Consider the following 23,015-nt stretch of genomic DNA (forward strand, 5'->3'; position numbering starts at 1 on the left):
GAGCCATCCCCCCTCCTCTTCGCCGTTTATCCTCTCGCATTATTTTCTCGCGAGACCTCCCTGTCTTAACCCTTTTCGTTCCTCACGAGATTTCATTGCTCCTCCTGAAATTGAAGCGTAGTTCCCGCGACGCCTCCGCAATGTGCTGAAGAAATGTTGTCATTTTTTAGTTTTCCATCATTTAAAAGTAAAGAAGAGTATTGCGAAAGTTTTAGTTAGAGAAAGAAAACCAAATCGTGTTTTATTGAAACAAAAATCCCCAGAGCTGATTTGAGCTTCTCTGGAGGGGGCCATACATACTCTCGCGAGACTACAATTATTCCCCAACTCAATTACAATTTCCTCAATTAAAATTATTTATCCCCTCGCTTACTAATAATATGATTTTTTAAAACAAAAATCTGACTACAGGCAACTAAAATCAAAGGAGGAGGAGGGGCTTGCTTTTCTCAACTCTCACCAGTGTGTATCTCAATGCAAACTGAAGGACTGCGACACGAAATATCGCGAGACAACCAGTACTGTACGGGCGTTTAGACACAGTACCGCGATACATGTCAAATTTGAGAATCCCTGCGTGACGTCAGGCCTTGGTTACCCCGGGGTATCATGCTTAGCAACGACATGGTGATCGTGTGGATGCGGGATGGCCGGGGAGGCTGTGGAAGATGGATAGTCCCCATTTTTCTGACCTAGGACCTGCTCGGAGTCTTAGGAACCGGCCTCCGAGGTGATTGTGATGAAAGCATTGTAACAGCAGATGGCGTCATAGTGTATCATGGTTACCATGGCGACTGGAATTCAGACCCGCACATTCGAGAATCATTCCTAAAGGGTGGGAAAGTTTGTTCTTAATTCGTTCATTCATTCATAATAATAATCTTGTTGTATAATTCAGAAGTACACAATTATTTGTATAGTTCAGAAGCGCATTATTTAGCTGTAATTTTTTTTGCTGTTAAATGGGAGGTGTGTTATTACCCATGGTACAAAGGGTTGATGAGCTTTCAGTTATATTGCTTTATTACTTTATTACTTAAAGTTATAACTTAAAGTTATATTACTTTATTACGGTATCAGGTGGATACGAAATTGGCTAGCACCTACCTGACCATACTATTTGGATTGTCTTTATTAGCGTAGTTTAGTTTTGGTCTTTGGGTTTTTGTTATTCTATGCCTTTCCCTACTCTGTTTTGTACTCTAAGATAGGCCAGTGTTTTAGCTTCTGGATGTTTTGTTCTGGATGTTTTGAACTTAATGCTTCAGTGCCCATTAGGCATGCCAGCCTCCAAGTGGGCATCCCATGGAAGTAGAGCTCATCTTCAGACTACAGAGATGATGTCCCCCAGTACTGTATTGGCCTGTCTGGGTTGTTGCTGTTAATCGGTATAAACACAGCTGCTAATTTAAGTGGGTCAAGTGCCACATAGGCCCCCTCCGCACATGCAGAATAATGCAGAATACATGCAGAATAATGCACTTTCAAGCCAATTTCAATGCACTTTGCAGCTGTGCGGAAGAGCAAAATCCACTTGCAAACAATTGTGAAAGTGGATTGAAAGTGCATTATTCTGGATGTGTGGAAGGGGCCATAGAGGTTTTTCTGCTATAACCGCTGCAGCTATTTAGAGGATGTTATGAGTTATGGACCTTCAATAAACTCCCATGTTTTAACTGCTTGGCAGTTGCCCTTCTGAACATATTTCATCCCTGGAGAAAACGGATGCCTTGGAAGGTGGACTCTGGCATCGTATTCCACTGAGCTCCCTGTCTTCCCCAGGCTCCATCCCTAACTTGGCTTTTACTACCCCTCCCCCATCCCCTGCTGCTGGCCCAAGAAGACTAGGCAACCATCATGCATATCAAAATGGTTAGGGAATCAGGTATAACTAGCAAGTAAGAGAATAAACTGTGCCAGCGTGGCGTAGTCATTAAGAGCGGTGGTCTCTAATCTGGAGAATCAGGTTCGATTCTCCCACTACTCGTGAGCGGCAGAGTCTTATCTAATGAACTGGATTTGTTTCCACACTCCTATACGTGAAGCCTGCTGGGTGACCTTGGAACAATCACAGTTTTCTCTGGACTCTCTCAGCCCCACCTTCTTTACAAGGTGCCTGTTGTGGGGAGAGGAAGGGAAAGGAGTTTGTCAACCGCTTTGAGCCTCCTTACAGGAGAAAAAGGTGGGGGATAAATCCTAAACTCCTTCCTCTATTCCCTCATCAACATCACCCTAACTGCAATATTGGGATTATAATACTGACCTACTTTGCAGCGCTGTCGGAGGAAGTACAGCGAGATAATTTGTTTGCAATATTTTGGACATTGATAGTGCTGTATAGGGCAAGGCACTGCTATTAGTCAATGCTTTTCTTTTATTTTCAGGCAGAGTAGGAACCCTGACCTCTGTATTTCTGCTCAGCTTATGCTGTCTTGGTTTTCAGACTCCAAACTCAGACTGGAAAGAACGGCTTCAGTTTATGGTTGACCCCACCCCTCAAATGCAGATGTGCCTGCTAGAGAATGTGCAGATGTTCTACATAATTTTCATCCAGCAAGATGGCGGGAGTGAAGCTCTGTGAACCAACTGAACTGTATAACATACTGAACCAGGCAGTGAAGCATTCCAGGTTGACAGAGCCAAACTATTTATGTTTGTTGGGTAAGTTAATGGGCATGGCAAAGAAGATTTAAAAGGGGCTTGGACAGATTTATGGAGAAGTCGATTTATGGCTACCAATCTTGATCCTCTTTGATCTGAGATTGCAAATGCCTTGACAGACCAGGTGCTCGGGAGCAACAGCCGCAGAAGGCCCTTGCTTTCACATCCTGCGTGTGAGCTCCCAAAGGCACCTGGTGGGCCACTGCGAGTAGCAGAGAGCTGGACTAGATGGACTCTGGTCTGATCCAGCTGGCTTGTTCTTATGTTGTTATGTTCTTAAGATGGTATGCCTAGAGTTGTTATGAAGATAAAATGGAAAGGGATGTTAGAAGCTGCTTTCAATCCCCACTGGGGATGGGGGCAGTGGTGGGATCCAAAAAATTTAATAACAGGTTCCGATGGTGGTGGGATTCAAACAGTGGCACCACCACACACACGAACCTCCAGTCCCTATTGGGCAGGGAGGTTGCTTTAATAACCCCTTCTCGGCACTCAGAAAAAATTAGTAACCACTTCTAGAGTGGTGAGAACTGGTTGGATCCCACCTCTGGATGAGGGGAAAGTAAGGTATAAACATCTAAATAAAGGTTAATAAATAATAGTGAAGGGACGCGATTGTAGGATACGCCTGTGTGAAGTACCATCAAATCACTTCTGAATTATGACCACACTATAATTAGTAACCTCCAAAACATCCTATTATTAATAGCCTTGCTCAGGTCTTGCAAACAGAAGGTTGTGGCTTCCTTGATTGAGTCAATCCGTCTCGCGATGGGTCTTCATCTTTTCCTGCTGCCTTCCATTTTTCCTGGCCTTCCTGTCCTTGTAGGATTATAGGAGACGAGCTAACAATTAGATATACTTTGCTGTAAACTAGTTTGAAAGCAACAGTTTTATTTAAAAAAATCACACATGTTCTGTTCCCCAAGCAAACTAAAATCAGGTGCCTTGCACTTGGCCAGAACAGAGTATTAGATCCACAGATAAATAGGCAACAGTTCAAAAACGGTTTAATAATATTGAAAGTTTAGGATTCTGACTCCTCCCATAAAGTCTATCAAATAAAGAATACTTGCAAAGCTGGAAATGTTTGGAAATTGTTTGAAGAACTTGCAGACACTAACTCTTCCTTAACTGCTTTTAAGAAAGTCTGCGCTGTTTGTGCCGCTTCTGAGATCTCCCGGTGTCCTCTATTTGGACTCTGTTTCCCTGCAATTCTATTGGAACTTGATTGCTCAAATGCTATGGATCTTTAACACCTTAAACGCAGAGGTGGGATCCAGCAGGTTCTCACAGGTTCCCGAGAGTAGGTTACTAATTATTTGTGTGTGCCGAGAGGGGGTTACTAATGGGTGATTTTGCCACGTGATTTTTGCCTTAGTTACGCCCCTCCTCCGCTCCTCAGTAGTAGCGCGCAGAACTTGAAGCAGTCTAGCAGGAGGTGCACCGGCGTGCGTGGCAGCCTGCGCCTGGGTGCATTCGTTTCTTGCCCAAGGTCCGGCGCAGCGGGTGTGTCCTTGCCACAGCCCCGCCCAGGAGTGCCCCGCCCCTGAAATCCCCGGCCACACCCCCGTCATGTCCTGCCCAGCCCCATTGGCGCTATGCCACAGTTTGAATCCCACCTCCATGGGAACCTGTTACTAAAATTTTTGGATCCCAGCACTGCTTAAACGTCTGAGATATTGCTGTCTCCAGCCTTCCCTAGACACCTGAAAAACTAAACAGACTGTAAAACAGGAACTGCTAAATAATAAGAATGCTATAGTGCTCTTTCCTCTGAAGGGCTTCTTAAAGGGACAGGGTCTAACTAAGGTTCCCTCCTACAGAATGCTGTACAAAACAATTAAGCCCATTCTAACTAAGGGTACAACTGAGGCTTAAATAAGGAAAACAGTGAGGGTATATAGGGGCATGACAATACACACATGAATTGTGGAGGTAGAATTGCCTGGTGTTCTGGCTGAGCTCTCCTCTGCCCCGCCCCAAAGTTCTGAATCCCCTCCAAGATTTGTAGATCACTTCACTAAGAACTGTGCTCTCTAGCAAAGTTCCTCCCCATTCTGCTGCCTTGATCTAAGCTGGGGTTTGAGCTGACAAAGATAGATAGATATTTATTATTACGGACCTTTGGCCAATGCAATGGTTAAAATCAGGTACATGTGAATGAATACATAGCCTCCTTATACAAAAATATAATATAAATTAAAATCCATTATAAAATCTATTAATAAATAACATTAGCTTCAGGCATTATTACAGTCCTCATCACACAGTGCAGCTCTTTGTTTTAATAAGGAACTACGCTTGTTGTGCACCAGTATACAAAATTTAGCAACTTTCTGTGAAATGGCAGAAACACGATCTTCTAATAATATTCTTACAGAATTCGTATCTGAGTTATCTATGAATGGATATACATGACGTGTTAACAATGGTTGGATCAACAGCTTCCTTTCACCTTCATGTAACTTGCAATGCAGTAAGATATGTGACATTGAGTCTACTTCTGAGTCGCACACACAGGTTCTCCTGTGCCTTGGAATATTTTGGAATCGTCCCATCAGATTGGCTGACAGGAAGGCATCGGCGGAGCCTAGAAAAGCCCATGCGGCTTCTTGCTGATGTTATTACGAAGAGATAAGGTGCAGCTGAAATACCTATCCATGATTTTAGTGGTTTATATAGAACAGGTAGCCGGGGAAAATCTGTTTGCATCTCAATGTCAGTAAGACGTTGGTGGACCATACCCATTGCTCGGCTGCTTCCAATCTCCAAAAGTTGCATTGGATCAAGACCACACTGTCTAAGTTTTGATATAATCTTTTCTAGCTTTGAGCTGACAAACATCTGTCTGAAAAGCCTGTTTCAAAAGCTTCTGTACATCTGTTGCCTCTCCCCAACATGTATCGTGTCTTCACCAGTCTTATCTGCACTTACGAGTTTAGTCCCCAGGCCCAACCTGTCTTTGCTTAGGTCGTCTAGTAAAAGAGTTATTGGAAAGAGTTATCAGAGCAGATCTTTCCCCACCTTTTCCGAGTAACCGGCTGTTTGTCTCAAAGCTCTTCTCTGAAACTTGGAAGGGATTTCTAGTCAGAACACGCCACAGGACAGGCTGCTGTAGCAAGAATCGCTCTCTGACTTGCGATTTGCATCAGGAGAGGGAGGCAATTTTACCTTCTTCTCGCTCCAACTTCTTATCCTGTGGTGCTGATAAGGTTTATGAGGTTCTTGTGGTCCTCCAGAGAGGTGTTTCAGAATGAAGGGAAGGGCAAGGCGGAGAACCATGTCTTCTGCCAACTCATATCATGGACTCTTCACATGGATTCATTCTTTGAACAAGAAGGACATCTGTGCCAAAGTCAGATCTGCTGTTTCCTGGGTAGCAGGACAGAGGCCTGTGCCGGGAAAGAACTGCCACATCTAAAACTCTGTAGCCCCCTCGCCCACACCCATTGTAGTTTTCAATGGTTGTATTGTGTGGACTGACTGTTTTCTTACAGTCCTTGGATTGCAAGGACAAATGCAAAACTGGGGAAATAAAGTCAGATGCAAAACTGGAAAAATAAAGTCAGTCAAATTGTCCAATCATGTAGAAACAAAGTGGGCAGGTAAAATCACAACATAATTCGTTGAGGTTCTGAGTTGAAGAAATGCTTTTACCCAGTGTCTGAAACAAAGTGGATTCAGTACCTAGTGCATTTCAGGGAAGAGAGTGTTTCCAAGGTGAGGTGCTACCACAGAAGATCCGTTAACTTTACTGCCTTGTTACCACTGAATCCTCCCCACTTTTTCTCAATGTAACAGTGGTGAGGAGGATCTTCACAATAATTTTTGCATAAAAGGGTAGATGTGATCTTACGAAACCCGACCTGTTCCAGTGGGAATCCAGCTCAAGTTCCACTTGAGTTCCAGCTCAAGTTCCACTTGAGTTCCAGCTCAAGTGTGCAGTTTAGAGCACTACCACTTGTGGGAAAGCGGGGAGGGAAGGCAGTGGTCTTTGTGAATTGTTTTTCAAAAGCAACCTCACTCTCAAAGCAATTTGCATAGTTTTAAACAGCAGCTGTCGCATCGAAAGTCCCAAAGCCTGTTTCTCCATTTCAAAGCACAGCGTCACCCAGCCTATAGCCGGCCCAGTCCACATTAGTAACTATATTCCATGTCACCAGCCACAGTTGTCCCCAAAGAATAAACATGACACACAATCCAAATATCTATCTGTCACATCAGGGTGGGGTGTGTGTTCTCACACATTCCCGCTGTCCCTATTTACCAGGGACCGTCCCTGTTTTTATGGATCCAGCCCCTGCAACATCTGTGTGCAAATGTCGTTACTTTTTCTGTCTTTGGGGAGGATGCCTTGCTGAAATGCTGTTAGCATGGGCTTCCTTGTCATTCGTCAACCCTCTCCCCAGGTGCTCTAGAAGTGAAACCTGTGAGTGGGCAGGTGGCTGCCTCTCTTTTCTAGTGCCTGTGCGTGCGCGCCCACAAACATTCAGGCACCACGCTGCAGTACACAACTTGTCAACTTACGCCCTGCAGCTGCTGTGGCATGTTCAAATCTGTTGATAAGGTGTTACAGGGCAATTATGGTTTTGCTAAGCATATCTTTACCCGAAAGAGAGAGAAAAAAACACCCTTCTGGCTTTGAGATCGCTGGAAGAACGAATTAATATGACTTACAGAAGTGAGAGCAGAGCCTTGGTTTTATTTACTTAAGTTGTACCTTGCCTCTTTTCCCAAATGGGGGCCCAAAGAGGGTTACATTGTGGAAGACTGTGGACTATTTTGGTGGGAAGTGGGGAAGACTGAAATAGAAGACCGAGATAGACAGGCTTCCCCAGGTGTTGAACTCGTTTGAAATGAGGGCTAGACATGCCATAAATGGTCTGTTTGTTGGTCAGGCTGGGGAGGGGGGTGGCTGCTTTGTGGTGAGTTCATCAGGACATATTGGGAGCAGTAAGGTGGGTGCCTAGACTGGCCAACTTGCAATGGACTCACCAATCAGATTGGGAGTGTAGGTGGGGTGGGCCCCTGGACCAGTGGGTCCACAGCGGGGTGGAGTGGGTGTCTGGACTGGTGAATCTGCAGTGGGTTCGCCAGGCCAGATCAGGAGTGGGGTGAGTGGGTGCCTGCATTGGGCTCCCCAGGCGAGATTGGGACTGGAAGGGGGAAGACGTTATTTATACCTTATCTTCCTCTCCAGTGGGGACCCAAAGGGGCTTACATTATTCTCTCCTCCATTTTATCCTCACAACAACCTTGTGAAGTAGGTTGGGCTGGCCGTTCATGGCTGGTCTAACATAAGCCAGCAAGCTTCCAGGGGCAGAATGGACACCATGAAGGGGGATTCATACCTGGGTCTCCCAGATCCTAGCCTGTCACTTTAACCACTACACCAAATAATGTATAAAAGGGAAGCGTAGACAGTGACAGATATGAGAATTAGGGGTCAAAAAAGGTATCGTTTATTGGAGAGGAGCAGCAGTGACGTAGTGGTTAAGAGCAGGTGTACTCTAATCTGGAGGAACCGGGTTTGATTCCCCGCTCTGCCACCTGAGCTGTGGAGGCTTATCTGGGGAATTCAGATTAGCCTGTGCACTCCAACACACACCAGCTGGGTGACCTTGGGCTAGTCACAGTTCTTCGGAGCTCTCTCAGCCACACCTATATCACAGGGTGTTTGTTGTGGGGAGGGGAGGGAAAGGAGCCCGGCATCTGGACATGGCCCACCCACCCTAATGAAGGGAGGGGAGAGGGAGGGAGGGGTGGTATGCAAGGGAGGGGAGTGAGTGAAGGGTGGCATGCAAGGGAGGGGGTCTCCTATAGGAGAGAAAGGGGGAATATAAATCTTATTATTATTATTTTATCACCACAACATTATGGATTAGGTTAGTGTCCAAGAGAGACCCAAAGGTCTAAGGTTACCCAGCCACCTTACCTGAGCATGGATTTTAACACTGGTTTCTCTGGTTCAGCGGTCTGTCCGCTGTGCTGCACTATCTTAATCGATGCTGTAACCGAGCCTTGGCATTTGTCCAGAGGTCCCGACGTGCCTCATTGTCTGTGCCACTGTGATTTCCTGATTGTATCAGAGAGGACATCCTGGGGTACGATTAGTGACTTATCAAAAGGGCGTAGGAATGCTCCGGAAAGGATGACCCTGTCTTCTCCCACTCATGCATGCCGGTCACCCCATAAGCTTGTTGATGATCCCTTGCAGGCGCTCAGACAATATAGTTTACAGGCCCACTAAGCTGGTTTCTTCAGCTATGGCCAAAGCCTCAATTTCAGATGTGTATTGGGAGAGAGCTGCTGGTGCTCTGTGAAAAAAGTCATTTGTTTGGGTTTTTTTTTTAATATAAATTACTTACTTTATTACACTAAATGTGTCCACAGTTTTTTTAGTTTTCAAACCAGTTTACAACACAGTGTCCTAATTATTGCTTTGTATCCCACCATCTGTTTCCTTTATTATTATTTCTTTATATATTTATATCCTGCTTTCCCCTTCCTGTGGAGACCTATAGCATCTTACAACTTCATTCTTCTCTTCTCTGTTACACCCTCATTACAAACAGATTTTTGTATTTATAATTTGTAATGCAACTTATACCCCACCCTACCCCGGAAGGGCTCAGGGCGGCTGACAGCATAATTAAACAATATACTTTAGAACAGAATAAATACAATAAAATGCATAAACTGAAAAATAACAATCAAATATTAGATGGCGACTTACACACTTCAAACCTAACGATTTGCGAATAACAGTAACAGCAGCCCTGCATCAATACATGTCAATACATATCAATACTACTACATACTATCAATGCATTAACAATAAAGCAGTATATTAACAGCAATACAATAACAATACATTAACAATCTATCAACATATCCAATATCAGTACATAGACAGTATCAATGAGCAATATATCAATACTTTAAACCACAGGTTCACAATGTATCAGTACATTAACTCTATCTCAATGCATTAATTTAACAGTAGACTAAAATATTAACAGTAAGACTGAAGCTACTCCACATTAAACTAAAACTGCTGTAAAAAGGACAACCAAGCAATACTACCTGGCACTCCAAAAGGAGCTGGCTACACCTCTCAAACCTACACTCCCTGACACTATACAAAAAGGAAGCTAGCTACACTCCCTAGCAATATACAAGGAGGAAAACTAACTAACAATATACAGGAAAAACTAACTACTCCTAGTAGCCCACACTCCTAATAGTTAATTACATTAAACAGTGGCAAATGGAGGGGTAATGGTACAAAGTCCAGATGAGGTAGATGCATCTGGGAGAAAGAGGTACTGGCCCAAGGTGATCTAGCAAACTTCCATAATAAAGTGGGGAATTTCATCTAGGTTTCCTAGACTCTACTCTGACTCTACGTGTTACAATGTAGTTTTTTTTTAAGGGAATCTTGATGGGAGAAACTCACCTGTCGTTTCCACCTTAGCATAGGAAGAGAAAAGGACTAAGTGGAATATTGAGGGGACTCAGATACCTTTAGTTACAGATGTGAACCAGATGTGTTTCTGCACTCCTACATTCCTGCTGGGTGACCTTGAGCTAGTCACAGTTCTTTGGAACTCTCTCAGCCCCACCTATGTCACAAGGGGTCTGTTGTGGGGAAAGGAAGGGAAAGGAGCTTGTAAACCACCTTGAGTCCCCTTACAGGAGAGAAAGGTGGGGTATAAATCCAAACTGTTCTTCTCCTTCTCGCTTCAGGGGATTGATCAGTTGACCTGTCTGCATTTCTGTTTGTGTGCTGTTGATTTTCAGATGCTCGTACTAAGCGGGAGTACTACGCAAGTCACCTGATAACAGCCATAAAAGTGAAACAGGCAAGTTGCGTTTTTGGACATGTTGGCCATCTGTTCATGTTATCTGTGGCTTGGCTAGAAATCTCAGTGAAGCAATATGAGCTTTTCAGCTAAGCTGGTGCTGGCACTGCTGTGAAGCGAGGCTGGGGGGTCATGAGCTAGAAAACAAAGCAATCTAATCTGTAAGTCCACAGATATTTCTCCTGTGCAGGCCCTAAGGCACCTAATCCACACAGTTCATTGCACCATCGGTTTGTATTTACCAGGAGTAGCCTCTCTTTTTTAGCCTTTGTCTCTGGTCTATCATCATCTTCATTTTCCCCTGTTTTCAAGAGGCCTTCTTCAAGTTGTGTTAGTGTGAAAAGCTACAGCAGGGGTCCCCAATCTTTTGGAGCCTGCACAGGCAGTTTTGGGATTCTGAGACAGCAGAGTAGGTGCAGCATACAAAATGGCGGCCACCGAGCTGAATACTCTTTGTTTTCTTGTGTTTTTGCTGTAAAGAACCTGTTGGGCAAATACACACTTCCGCATTCCGTTGAGTTGGAGTGTGTCCGATACTGTGTGGTGTATGATGGCAATACAGATACGTTGGAAGCTGCTTTTGACATGGATTATGACTTACCAGAACTGGATGAAGAACTACAAGGTATTCTTGTTCCTGCTGTTCCCATTGCGGCTAAGAGGGTCAACTGATTTTATGTATTCTGTGGTGGCCAATTGGCCATGCTGGCAGGGGCTGATGGGAATTGTAGTCCATAACATCTGGAGTGCCAAAGGTTCGCCACCATTAAATAGGCCCAGGACCAGAGAGAGAGGTAATGGTGCCCGGGGCATGCCTGCACCCTGCGCCCGGGGCGTCACACCTACCCCCGCCCTGCCCCATTGGCGCTACACCACTGAGTAGGCCTCATTCATATACAACTCTGCATGGAGCCAGTTTTCATTGAGGAGGTGGTACGGTCTCTCTTCACAGTCTTCCAGCTCCACTCAGCCAGAGGCATATCTAGGGAAAATGTAGCCTGGTGCAAAAACTGAGTTTTCTGCCCCACCCCACCCCCATATGGGCGACCACCCTCCCCCACCACGACCAAACAACATTTTTTTGCACCAGGTCATCTCAAAGTCACCAGCACATTATAGAACAAGCCTCAACTCACAAATCTGAGGAGGGAAGGAGGAGGGCTGTGGGGGCGATTTCCCGCCCCCCACGCGATTAAATGGCTGCAGCCTGGGAGCATTTGACCCCATATGTCCCCCTGGGCGGTACACTCCTGCACTCAGCATACATCTTAAGAGGGACAGGTGATGCTCTGTTCTCTTCCCGCTCCCGCCCGCAGCAGGTCTTTCCAAACAGTTCCTAACAATTTCTTTTCCTCTGCTTAGACTGCGAAGGAGATCCCGAAACCTTGATAGAAAAACGCAGATTGTCGCCTAAATTTAGTAAGTTGACAGTTTTGTTTCACTACTGCAACGTCAGGCTGAGAGCTGTTCAGGAGCCTGTGGTCTGAACCAGATGTGATATTTTGCCATATGACGTGTCTGGATTCCCCAGTCCCAACTCCTGTGCCCTCACAGTCAAACATGAGGTGCAGGACACTGTGTTCCCAAGTGCAGAAGAGACCTGCTTGGATCAGGACTGCGACATGGCAGGGAGAAGGGATTTGGGACCGAAAATGACTATGGTGGGGGCTGTTTGTCACAGCTGTGGGGGAAAGTAGCCAAGCAGTGGGGCGAAAGTGGCCCATGGACAGGGGCTCATTGAACTCTGCAGCATGCCCTGTGGTTAGCAAGAGGTTTTCAACATAGTTGACGTGAAATGCCTCTCCTAGTTTTTTTCTTGCCAGTGGAGGAGCAGAAGGGGTTGCTGGGTACAGGGGCGGTCATGATGCTAAAGCCTTACCCAGAGGTAGGATCCAGCAGGTTCTCACAGGTTCCCGAGAGTAGGTTACTAGTTATTTGTATGTGCCGAGAGGGGGTTACCAATTGGTGATTTTGCCACGTGATTTTTGCCTTAGTCACGCCCCTCCTCTCAGCAGTAGCGTGCAGAACTTGAAGCAGTCTAGCAGGAGGTGCACCGGTGTGCGTGGCAGCTTGCGCCTGCGTGCATTCGTTTCCCACCCAAGGACCGGCGCAGCGGCTGCGTCCTTGCCACAGCCCCGTCCAGGAATGCCCTGCCCCTGGAATACCCGGCCACGCCCCCGTTGTGCCCTGCCCAGCCCCATTGGTGCTGTGCCACAGTTTGAATCCCACCACCATGGGAACATGTTACTAAAATTTTTGGATCCCACCACTGGCCTTACCCCCGCTCTCTGGGGTCTCTGCTCTATTTGTGGCTTCTTTTACAGCAAACCTTTGTGGAGCCTGCTGGAAAGGGGCACCCACTCCTACTACCACTTCTTTGCTTCCTTCGGCAGATGCCAAAAGCGGATCTGCCGCACGCTGTGCCAGAGTCTTGCAGCGGTTTACCCGCTTCCCTGTGTGGGTCCTGAGAGGCGGGTATGAGCGCTTCACCGCCTGTTATCATTTCTTGAAAACGGAGAAGGTATCCTGGATGCCTCGGGTGAGAGGGAAATAAATTTGCTTTTGTGTTTCTGTCGAGCGAAGGGGGTTTCTGAAACAGAGTCTTTCCCCCCGTCTGCTGAGATGCCGTCGTCTATTTTATCGTTCTTTATGTCTGTTCCACGTCAGACGAGCTTGTGGACTTTGCACCCCTTGAGGGGGACATGCAGAGTTCCAAACTAAATCAAGCCCAGGAAGAGCTGACAGTTCAGGGTGCTGATAGGCTAGCCTTGGCAATAGTCATGAGACTTTTCATCCAGCTGTACAGGCTGTTGATTGGCTGGACCAGAGTGCCAAATACGTGTGTCCTCAGTGGCCATATTTTATTTATTTATTTATTTTGATTTGTGCGTCAGAGCGGCTGACAGTAGTAAATAGCAAATCAGTTTGATTAAAACAATTTATCGTTATCATCATTTATTGTATTTCATAGACCGCCCAATCCCCAAAGGGCTCTGGGCGGTGTACAGAAACAAAGACAACCCAGCCATATACAATACAATAAATATAGAAGAGTTTGGATTTATATCCCCCCTTTCTCTCCTGCAGGAGACTCAAAGGGGTTTACAATCTCCTTGCCCTTCCCCCCTCACAACAAACACCCTGTGAGGTAGGTGGGGCTGAGAGAGCTCCGAGAAGCTGTGACTAGCCCAAGGCCACCCAGCTGGCGTGTGTGGGAGTGTACAGGCTAATCTGAATTCCCCAGATAAGCCTCCACAGCTCAGGCGGCAGAGCTGGGAATCAAACCCGGTTCCTCCAGATTAGATACATGAGCTCTTAACCTCCTACGCCACTGCTGCTCCTAAATATAGGTAACAAAACACATTAAAATCCCGGAAAAAACACAGCAGCATCACAATACCCACATTTAATAGCGGCGCCTGATCCCAAGGCCGGGAGGGGACCGGCAGATGGTACCCAGCATGATATAAAGGGCATCAAGAGGGGGCGGGCAATCTGCAGCCAGCCTCCCCAAAAGCCCGGTGGAACAACTCAGTTTTGCAGGCCCTGCGGAACTCACCAAGGTCCCACAGGGCCCTAACAGTTTAAACCATTTAAAACAATTATAGCTGTTAAAATCTAATCTAATCTGGTTTAAATCCATTTAAATTAAAATCGACTGCAATCTTGATTTCAAATCAAAGTTAAAATAAGGCCTGCGACAGATGCCGTTTAAAGCAATTGGGATTCAGGATTTGTCCACCTGGAGATGTGGGGAAGCGGCCGGAACTGGGAAATAACACTAGTAGTACTCGCTACAATTGTGACCAGGCCCAGGGATCCTACTTTCCTGCTTTTAGCAGGAAGGGTCTGTAAGGGATTGCACCTAGTTGATTGAGATGCATTCCTAGCTTAATGGAGTTGGTACAAAGTATACGGGCGTAATCGCTACAAGATATATGTATCCAGCTGTATGTTACCACTGCTGTCATGGGACATTCTTCCCTTGGTCGATTCTTTATGGTTTCACACACTTTGTAGATAACTAGGCTTACCCCTGACACCTTCTGCTCCCAGGGATGTTTCCGTCACTCTGTGGGAGGAGGCGGCCAGTTGCTGACCTTGGGGCGCCTCGGCTCCGAAGCAACTCTTTCTCACATTCTTTGTGAAACAGGAGGGGGGATTGTTTCTGAATAAAGAGAGTAGCAAAAGCCAGGTTTGTCAGAACTGGCTTTCTACAAGCTGGGTGCTTCGCTGCCTTCCAATAAATGCTGCTGATCAGCAATCCAGAGTTCGTTTATTGATTCAAGGGTCGAGACCTAACAGGGTCCAACCATCCGTCCCAGACCCCTGCTGCTGCTTGAATGTTCAGCAGGAGAAAAGGGGGGAGGGGAAATAGTGTTGCGCAACGCATGACGTGGGAGGGAAGGTGGCGTGGTGGGATAACCCAGTCTTCTCAGATCTCAGAAACTGAGCAGAGTCAGCTCTGGGATGGGAGACGACCATCTCATCAGCTCCCGGAGGTGAAGCGGGAGGAGTACTTGGCGGGGAGACCCCCCAAGGAAGACGCTGCAGAGGAAGGTGCTGGCAAGCCACTTCTGCTTCTCCACTGCCTGGAAAGCCCCTTGGTAGAGTCGCCGAAGTCGGCCGCTGCTTGATAGCATTTTACATGCACACACACAATGATTGTCGTCACTTCTGGGCAAAATACAGGAATATGGTAACGTTACTCCTTCTTCTCCGCCTCCTCTCTGGAGTTCAGTAAGGCTCTTGCAGCCAAGGAATGCCAACAGTAAGCAGGCATCCTTCCGCAGAAGGAGGAGGAAGAGTTTGGATTTATACCCCCTTTTTCTCCTGTAAGGAGACTCAAAGGGGCTTACAATCTCCTTTCCCTTCCCCCCCGCCCCCAACAGACACCCTGTGAGTTAGGTGGGGCTGAGAGAGCTTGGTAGAGCTGTGACTCACCCAGCTGGTGTGTGTTGGAGTACACAGGTTAATCTAGTTCCCCAGATAAGCCTCCACAGCTCAAGTGGCAGAGCGGGGATCAACCCCTGTTCTCCAGATTAGAGTGCACCTGCTCTTAACCACTACACCACTGTGGCGGAGGAGGAGGAGGAGGAGGAGAAGAAATAACAACAACAAAGGAACAGTGGTTGATTGGGGTGGAGACTAGAAAGCAGGACCATCCCTCATCAGCGAGGGCAGTCAGAGTACAGGTGCTGTCTCCATCACGCTCCAGATGCAGTCCCTGTTTCCCAAGCAGCTCCCAGTTCAAATCCCATCCTCCCCAGACTTCCTGAGGGACACCCTGTAATTTGCAAGCTGGGCAAGGCCGTAACAGCAGCCTCATCCAATTAAGTCATCGCTCTCGGCCGTAGCTTCTTTGATCACTTTTGTTTGCTTGAGTCACTCTTACCAAAAAGAAAATTAGCTTTCATTTTGGATGTTTGTTCTCACGCTTTCAGAGGCAGATTGAGTAGCTGCTTGAGGTTGGAGCTGGGCCAGAGGACAAGGGGGAAGGAATCCGCATCCTGTGCCAGTCGCATTGAATTAAGTATACAAATGAGCCTCAATTTGCTTGTGTTGCTTAATTCATGCTGCTGTCGTTACTCACAGGGAGGTACACAATTTCGTCTTCCCTAGCGAGGAAATTGCATGCAGGAAAGTTGCAACGTGGGGGGGAAGGGAGGCGAAGGGAAGGCAAAGGTATGCTACTTTGAGACTCCTTATAGTAGAGAAAAAAGGGGGTATAAAAACCACCTGTGCTTTTTTCTTCCTCTGTGGATGAATTTACGTTTACTCTTCAGAGTAGTGAATCAAGGGGGGATGGATGGAAGGCAAAGTGGTAGACCGGGATATGCTGCCAGTGTTAAATTGCATCAAGCATCTGTTTCCTGCTCTTTCAGTCTTGGACTGAAGTCAATAAACAGGCTCTGGATTCTTGATCAGAAGTCTTTATTGAACACAGCTGGTAGCTGGCTAGGCAAAGCCAGTTCTGGCAGGCTATGGTGAAATGGTTACATTTATCCCCATGGTTTTCCCGACAGAATCCCCCCCTCCTTGGTTCTCATGAAATGTGGGAACGTTACAGCGGAAAAGAAGATGTTTGGGAGTCGAGCATCTCAAGGACATCTCCAGATATCTGCCGCCTTCCCTGCTGGGTTGGCACCAGGGTTGCGTCTGCTTTGGCTATAGTTGCAAGCATCAAGCATCATTAAGAGCTCGTGTATCTAATCTGGAGGAACCGGGTTTGATTCCCAGCTCTGCCGCCTGAGCTGCGGAGGCTTATCTGGGGAATTCAGATTAGCCTGTACACTCCCACACACGCCAGCTGGGTGACCTTGGGCTAGTCACAGCTCCTCGGAGCTCTCTCAGCCCCACCCACCTCACAGGGTGTTTGTTGTGAGGGGGGAAGGGCAGGGAGATTGTCAGCCCCTTTGAGACTCCTACAGGAGAGAAAGGTGGGATATAAATCCAAACTCTTCTCTTCTTCTTCTTCAAAGAAAACTAAAGAGCAGGAAAGGTCCGTTAACATATCAGAGGCGAAGACAGCTTCCCCTTTCCCCCCAGGCAGGTGTGAGTCCTTGCACCTCAGCCCCAGGTGTTGATGTCAGGACCCATCCTGACAGAGGGACTGTGGATTTTTTTCCCCATGATGGAAGAAGTGAAGCAGCAGTGGCTCAGGGCTCATTTCCAGCTTTCCATGTTGAGGGTCCCGGTTTCAATTGCTGGGATGTTGGGAAGCCGGTGTGTTACTTATACTGGGTATAGCTCTGCTGCTCTAGCAGAGCTATCTTTTCACTGTTCCAGGTCTGACTTATGCCTGCAATAAAGAAACTTTTGTACTCCTACAAGGGTCTTCATTGTCTGGTCAAGTGGATCTTGACACCCCCATCATTTTGCTCCCTGGGATTCTTTTACTGGGTCATTGTTGCTGGGCGACAGCTCTCCTCAATCAAAGGTTAGGCAAGAAAGGCCCAGTGTTTCCCTTTTACGAACCCCGATGCTGTCCATTTAAGCAGCTTTACAGCTTTTGAGTGCATTGTGGTGTGGTGGTTAAGAGCAGGTGCGTTCTAATCTGGAGAACTGGGTTTGATTCCCCACTCCTCCACCGGAGTGGTGGAGGCTTCTCTGGTGAACCAGGTGTATTTCCACACCCCTGCATTCCTGCTGGGTGACCTTGGGCTAGTCTCAGTTCTTTCAGAACTCTCTCAGCCCCACCTGCCTCACAAGGTGTCTGTTGTGGGGAGAGGAAGGGAAAGGAGCTTGTAAGCCAACTTACCGGAGAGAAAGGTGGGGTACAAATCCAAACTCTTCTTTTTCTTCTTCTCATTGTGCACGAGTTTTTTAAGCAGGGTTTCCAACATCAAGGTGGGACCTGGAAGTCTCCCCCTATGACAACTGATCTCCAGACAACAGAGATCAGTTCCTCTGGAGAAAATGGCAGCTTTGGAAAGTAGACTCAATAGTCTTCTACCCCATTGATGATAATGATAATGAAGAAGAGGAGGAGGAGGAGGAGTTTGGATTTATACCCCACCTTGCTCTCCAGTAAGGAGACTCAAGGCAGTTTACAAGCTCCTTTCCCTTCCTTGAAGTTCCTCCCCTCCCCAAATCCCATCCTCCTTAGGCTCTGCCCCTAAAACCTCCAGGTATTTCCCAACCCAGAGCTCAACTGTACTTTTAAGCCCACAGACGCAGCCCAGAACTTTAACTTTTATTGTTTCGTGACTCTTCTGTTGTCAAAGGTGTGCCCATCATTGTTCCTTTCGATTCATCTTCAGGAGCTAGAGGAGATCCTGCCTTATCCCGTTGAGATCGTTCCGAGTAAGGTTTACATGGGAGACTACATACAAGCCTGTAATCGGCAGATGCAGAAGGATCTGAGAATCGTGGCCCACGTCAATGTTTCCGGGAAGATGGACATACTGTGAGTTTCATGTTCTCAGGTGATATCACTGAATAGGGCTTCTCTTGCAGACTTCAGTAGGAGCCAAGAAAAGCGACTAGGGCAAAATAAAATTGTGTATTGGCCCATGCACCCACAGAAAAATAGCCAGATGCTGTAAACCCAGAATGTCCAACTCTGACCCTCCAGAATAGATGTTCATGGACTAAGATTCCCATCTGCCCCTGCCAGCATAACCAATTGCCCATGATGGCAGGGGCTGATGGGAATCGTAGTCCATAAACAACTGGAGGGCCAGAGTTGGACAGCCCTGCTGTAAACCATTATCTGGAGCTTGTTCTTTCAAATTAGCAATGCACTGGCTCAAGGCTGGTTGTCAAAAGGCTTGCCACTTAAGTCTGCTCTCAGCTGATGGCTCAGTTGACAAAATCATATTTCCTGTTGTCTGGGGCATCTTTGGAGGTCCCAAAAGCTGCCCTGGTTCTTTCTCTTACAAGCCAAATAGAGCTTTGCTGTCACAAAAATATCTGGAATCTGATCTTTTTACCCACCTGGTGATTTGTTTGAAACCTGCTTGAGACTCCTTGCTTGGATTTTGCAAGCATCGGGAAGAGACGGAGGAGGAGGAGGAGGAGGAGAGATGGGTTTTATACCCCAGTTTTCTCTAGCATAAAGAGTCTCAAAGTGGCTTACAACCGCAATCCCTTCCTCTCCCAGCAGTAGGCACCTTATGAGGTTAGGTGGGGGCTGAGAGAGTTCTGCAAGAACTGTGACTGACCCAAGCAGGAATGTAGGAGTGCAGACTCACCCACATCTGGTTCACCAGATAAGCCTCTGCCACTCAGGTGGAGGAGAGGGGAATCAAACCCAGTTCGCCAGATTAGACTCTTTAACCACTACACTCTTAACCACGACACCACGCTGGCTGTCATATCTGAACTGATCTTCTCTCTGCTTTTTCTTAGCTTCCCAGAAGATAGTGAGAACATCCTTAATGTACCCATTCCAGATTCTCCAGAGGGGAATATGCTCCCATACTTTGGTAAAATTAGCCACTTCATCGGTGAGTTGATCGAAATGAAGAGCTGTGACTAGCCCAAGGTCACCCAGCTGGTATGTGTTGGAGTGCACAAGCTAGTCTAGTTCACCAGATAAGCCTCTGTCACTCAGGTTTCTCCTCCCCAGTGTCGTAATTGTAGTGGGCAAGGGACACAGATACCGCATGATGAAGAAAAAGAAGAGTCTGGATTTATATCCCCCCTTTCTCTCCTGTAAAGAGACTCAAAGGGACTTACAATCTCCTTTCCTTCCCCCCTGCCCCACAGCAAATACCCTGTGAGGTTGGTGAGGCTGAGAGAGCTCCAAAGAACTGTGATTAGCCCAAGGTCACCCAGCTGGCATGTGCTGGAGTGCATAAGCTAATCTGTTTGCCTTTGCCCCCAGCCATTGGTATTCAGAGATATACTGCTCCTGAACATGAAGGTCCTATGTACATCTCGTGGCTGTAGTTCTCATGCAGACTTTTTTTTCACTGTACGAGTTGCATTTAAAACAGAACCCCTCTTTTGTTCCTTTCAAATGAGCGCCTGATGGATGTAATAAAAGTTTTTCTTTCACTTCTTCGTCTAGATCGTCGTGCGCGTCATGGAGGTGTCCTGGTTTTCTCTGAGTTAGGAATAAGCCGGTGCAGCGCTGCAATATTGGCCTATCTTATCCATTCGCACAACCTTAACTTAAAGGTAGTGCATCTACAGAGGTGTGGTGTTGTCTTTTTTGGTTTACGCAGTGCTGGAAAGTGCCATCAAAACACAGCCAAGTTATGGTGACCCTTGTGGTGCCACACCCAGAGGGGCCGGGAGTGGAGCAGTCCCTGGCAGTTTTCTCAACTCTTTGCTTAGCCACTGGAACAAACAGTATGAACTAATGGGGTCAGAATTGCACTAATACTTGCCTTTCACTTGTGATGAAATTTACCACATTTCTTAAGCAGAATTTGCTGTCTGAAATTGAAATCCTATTCATGCTTTCCTGGGGAGTATGTGCCCTTTAATACAGCTGGACTTTGTTCTGTATATACAGACATAGGATTGCACTGAAAATTTACTAGAGTACTAGACAAAAAAGACTTTGGGCCAAACTAGATGTTACAGTGTGCAGGGGGTACAAGCCATGGACTGTGATGTCATCTTAGAGCTGAACTCACCTATTTAACAATGGCCCCTTCCGCACATGCAATGCGTTTTCAAACCACTTTCACAACCGTTTGCAAGTGGATTTTGCTATTCTGCACAGCTTCAAAGAGCACTGAAAGCAGTTTGAAAGTGCATTATTCTGCATGTGCGGAATGAGCCAATGCTGGGAAGGTTTCCCACTTTCTGACCCTTTTCGAGTGCCAGTGTTTAAATGGTATTGTTGTGCACACCATAACATCTTTGTTGACCCTTAAAGCATCGTGACTCACCTTTATTGTCTAGAGAAGGATCACCAGATTTGTTCTCTGAGATCAGGAGCTCTTGCAGAGTTCGATGGAGAAACTGTTATGCCGTCCCTCATGACCAATCCACCTTCTCTGTCTTTGCAGAATGCTTGGAGCTGCCTCCAGAAGTGCAAAATGAACATGCGGCCAAACCGGGCACTTGTGCAACAGCTGTCAGCGTGGGAATCCAAGTTGTTCATGACAAAAATCACGAATATCTCTGAGCCATTTTACTGACCAAAGGCAGCTGGCAAAGAAGGGTTCCAGAATACTGATTGTAGGAACAATTGTCTTGTGTCTGTGTGTGTGTATGGGAGGGGTGCTTTTAGGAATTTTTAAAAAAATCTCTTTACAGTCGTTTTTATGATTTTATCATGAATCATTTTGAATCTGTGCTGGAGGCAGTATTAAGGTTGAGTTTTACGGAGGAATAAATGGGTGAGCTTGGATCCAGACTAAATTTTTCCGTCGATGGAAGGCTCCTCTGCCAATGGGATTAAAGTTTGAAACTCCGCCCCCCTCAAAAAAAACCTTGCTCCTGAGGGACAGGGAACCATTTTGCAGAGCTCACAGGGCTACAGTGGAACTGAGGAGGCAGAAAATGTCCATTCCGTTGGCAGACGTCCCTGACTTGAGCGGAAACCAAAGTTTGGCTCCACCAATGAGATTTTATCTTGATCACGATTACGAGCGGGAGGTGGCTTGGCCCTCTGCCACTGGCCAGAGGGTCAAGGGACATTGAGTAGCTGCAGCCAACTTCAGATCCAGCAGGGAGAGATCTTCTTAGCTTCCTGCTCAAACTGATCTCATTCTATGTCCTTTTCCATCTTGCCTTTCATTATAGCCTGATCATAAGGGCCTGTGTCATTTCTTTGCGGCATTCCAAATTTTAAATGGCATAAACCACTTGGGGAGAGGTTTTTCATTGGAATCAAAATCCATCCATCCGTTGTGCAACTTGTTGAAAAATATCTAATAAATGATGTTGTTTTGAGAGCATGGACAACTCCGAGCAGGCATGTTTGTTTACTTTTATTTATTTTTCGCATGTGTATCCCACCCAATTTCCCACAGGGCTCAGGGCGGCGTACAACCACTAGAAAAGAGAATGTATTTAAAACAACAATAAAATAGTGAAGTCCAATAAATACATTAAAATACGGTATAGTGAAGAACAACCTAGTAAGGATGGTGCCAAATACGCTTGCGCACGGGAGGCCAACCATGATGAAATCTAACCCGGCTGGCTTGATGGAAACACCTGGTGGAATAGCTCTGTCTTGCAGGCCCTGCGGAAATTATTGAAATCCCGCATGGCTCTGATCTCATTAGGGATCTTATTCCACCAGGTTGGGGCCAGGACAGTAAAAGCCCTGGCCCTCGTAGAAGCCAGCTGGACATTTTGGGGGCCAGGGGATCACCAGATGATTCCCCTCTGATGAACAGAGGGGCCTAAGAGGGCAACACGGGGAGATGCGGTCCTGAAGGTATGTGATGAGAAAGTCTGTGTATTAAAGATTCCTAGGGATGGAAGAGAAGGTGACCATGTGGGACTCATGAGCTGATATAGCATAGTGGTTAGATTGTCAGACTGAAAAGACCTGGGTTTAGCTCAGCCTTCTGTAACAAAGTTCATTAGGCGGTCTTGGGCCAGTCACTGTCTTGGTTTAGCGTACTTTGCAGGGTTGTTGTGCCAATAAAACAGTAAGGTGAGAACTGCCTTGAGCTGTATGGGGAAAAGGTGGGATAAAAACATAATACCTAAATAAACTGTGGGGCCAGGATCGCGTTTCTGGTCCTACACAGCTGAGTTAGTTTAAGAAAAACTTAAAATTAGCAAACACCCAAGAAGCAATTTTGAGAAAGATATGTTAGAAATAAATTCCCAAATAAAAGCACGCTAATCTTCTGGACATCAGAAACCAACAGACAGTTTTTACTTAGCAGAATTTAGAACATTACAGAATGTGAACACTCCCGAGGGAGAGACACGCCCCAGTGCTCTCAATTGAGAGACACGAATTTGTGAACCATAGAGGTAAGTTGACCTCTGCCGGTGGTTTCCTCGAAGAGGCACGCCCAGTCGAGGAAAACCCTTAATTTTTATAGATGCAAAAAACGC

At 46.5% G+C, this 23,015-nt stretch overlaps 1 protein-coding gene across 5 annotated transcripts; it reads left to right on the forward strand.

Annotated features, from left to right (window-relative positions):
- Positions 1-527: 527 nt before the first annotated feature.
- Positions 528-21,912, forward strand: STYXL1 (serine/threonine/tyrosine interacting like 1). 5 transcript variants are annotated; one of them, XM_048519514.1, is made up of 10 exons: positions 528-835; positions 2,444-2,661; positions 10,468-10,529; positions 11,010-11,154; positions 11,892-11,948; positions 12,923-13,050; positions 18,293-18,438; positions 19,383-19,480; positions 20,047-20,156; positions 20,999-21,912. In XM_048519514.1, exons 2-10 carry the CDS (start codon positions 2,559-2,561, stop codon positions 21,128-21,130), a joined length of 981 nt encoding a protein of 326 aa, XP_048375471.1. In that variant the 5' UTR covers positions 528-835; positions 2,444-2,558; the 3' UTR covers positions 21,131-21,912. The 5 variants fall into 5 exon arrangements, with proteins under 5 accessions (XP_048375471.1, XP_048375469.1, XP_048375468.1 ...); XM_048519512.1 differs by having other exon boundaries at positions 529-835; positions 2,385-2,661; positions 12,923-13,068; XM_048519511.1 differs by having other exon boundaries at positions 529-835; positions 12,923-13,068.
- The last annotated feature ends 1,103 nt before the right edge of the window (positions 21,913-23,015 follow it).

The sequence above is a fragment of the Sphaerodactylus townsendi genome, linkage group LG16 (genome assembly GCF_021028975.2).
Source record: "Sphaerodactylus townsendi isolate TG3544 linkage group LG16, MPM_Stown_v2.3, whole genome shotgun sequence".
NCBI classification, from domain to species: domain Eukaryota; kingdom Metazoa; phylum Chordata; class Lepidosauria; order Squamata; family Sphaerodactylidae; genus Sphaerodactylus; species Sphaerodactylus townsendi.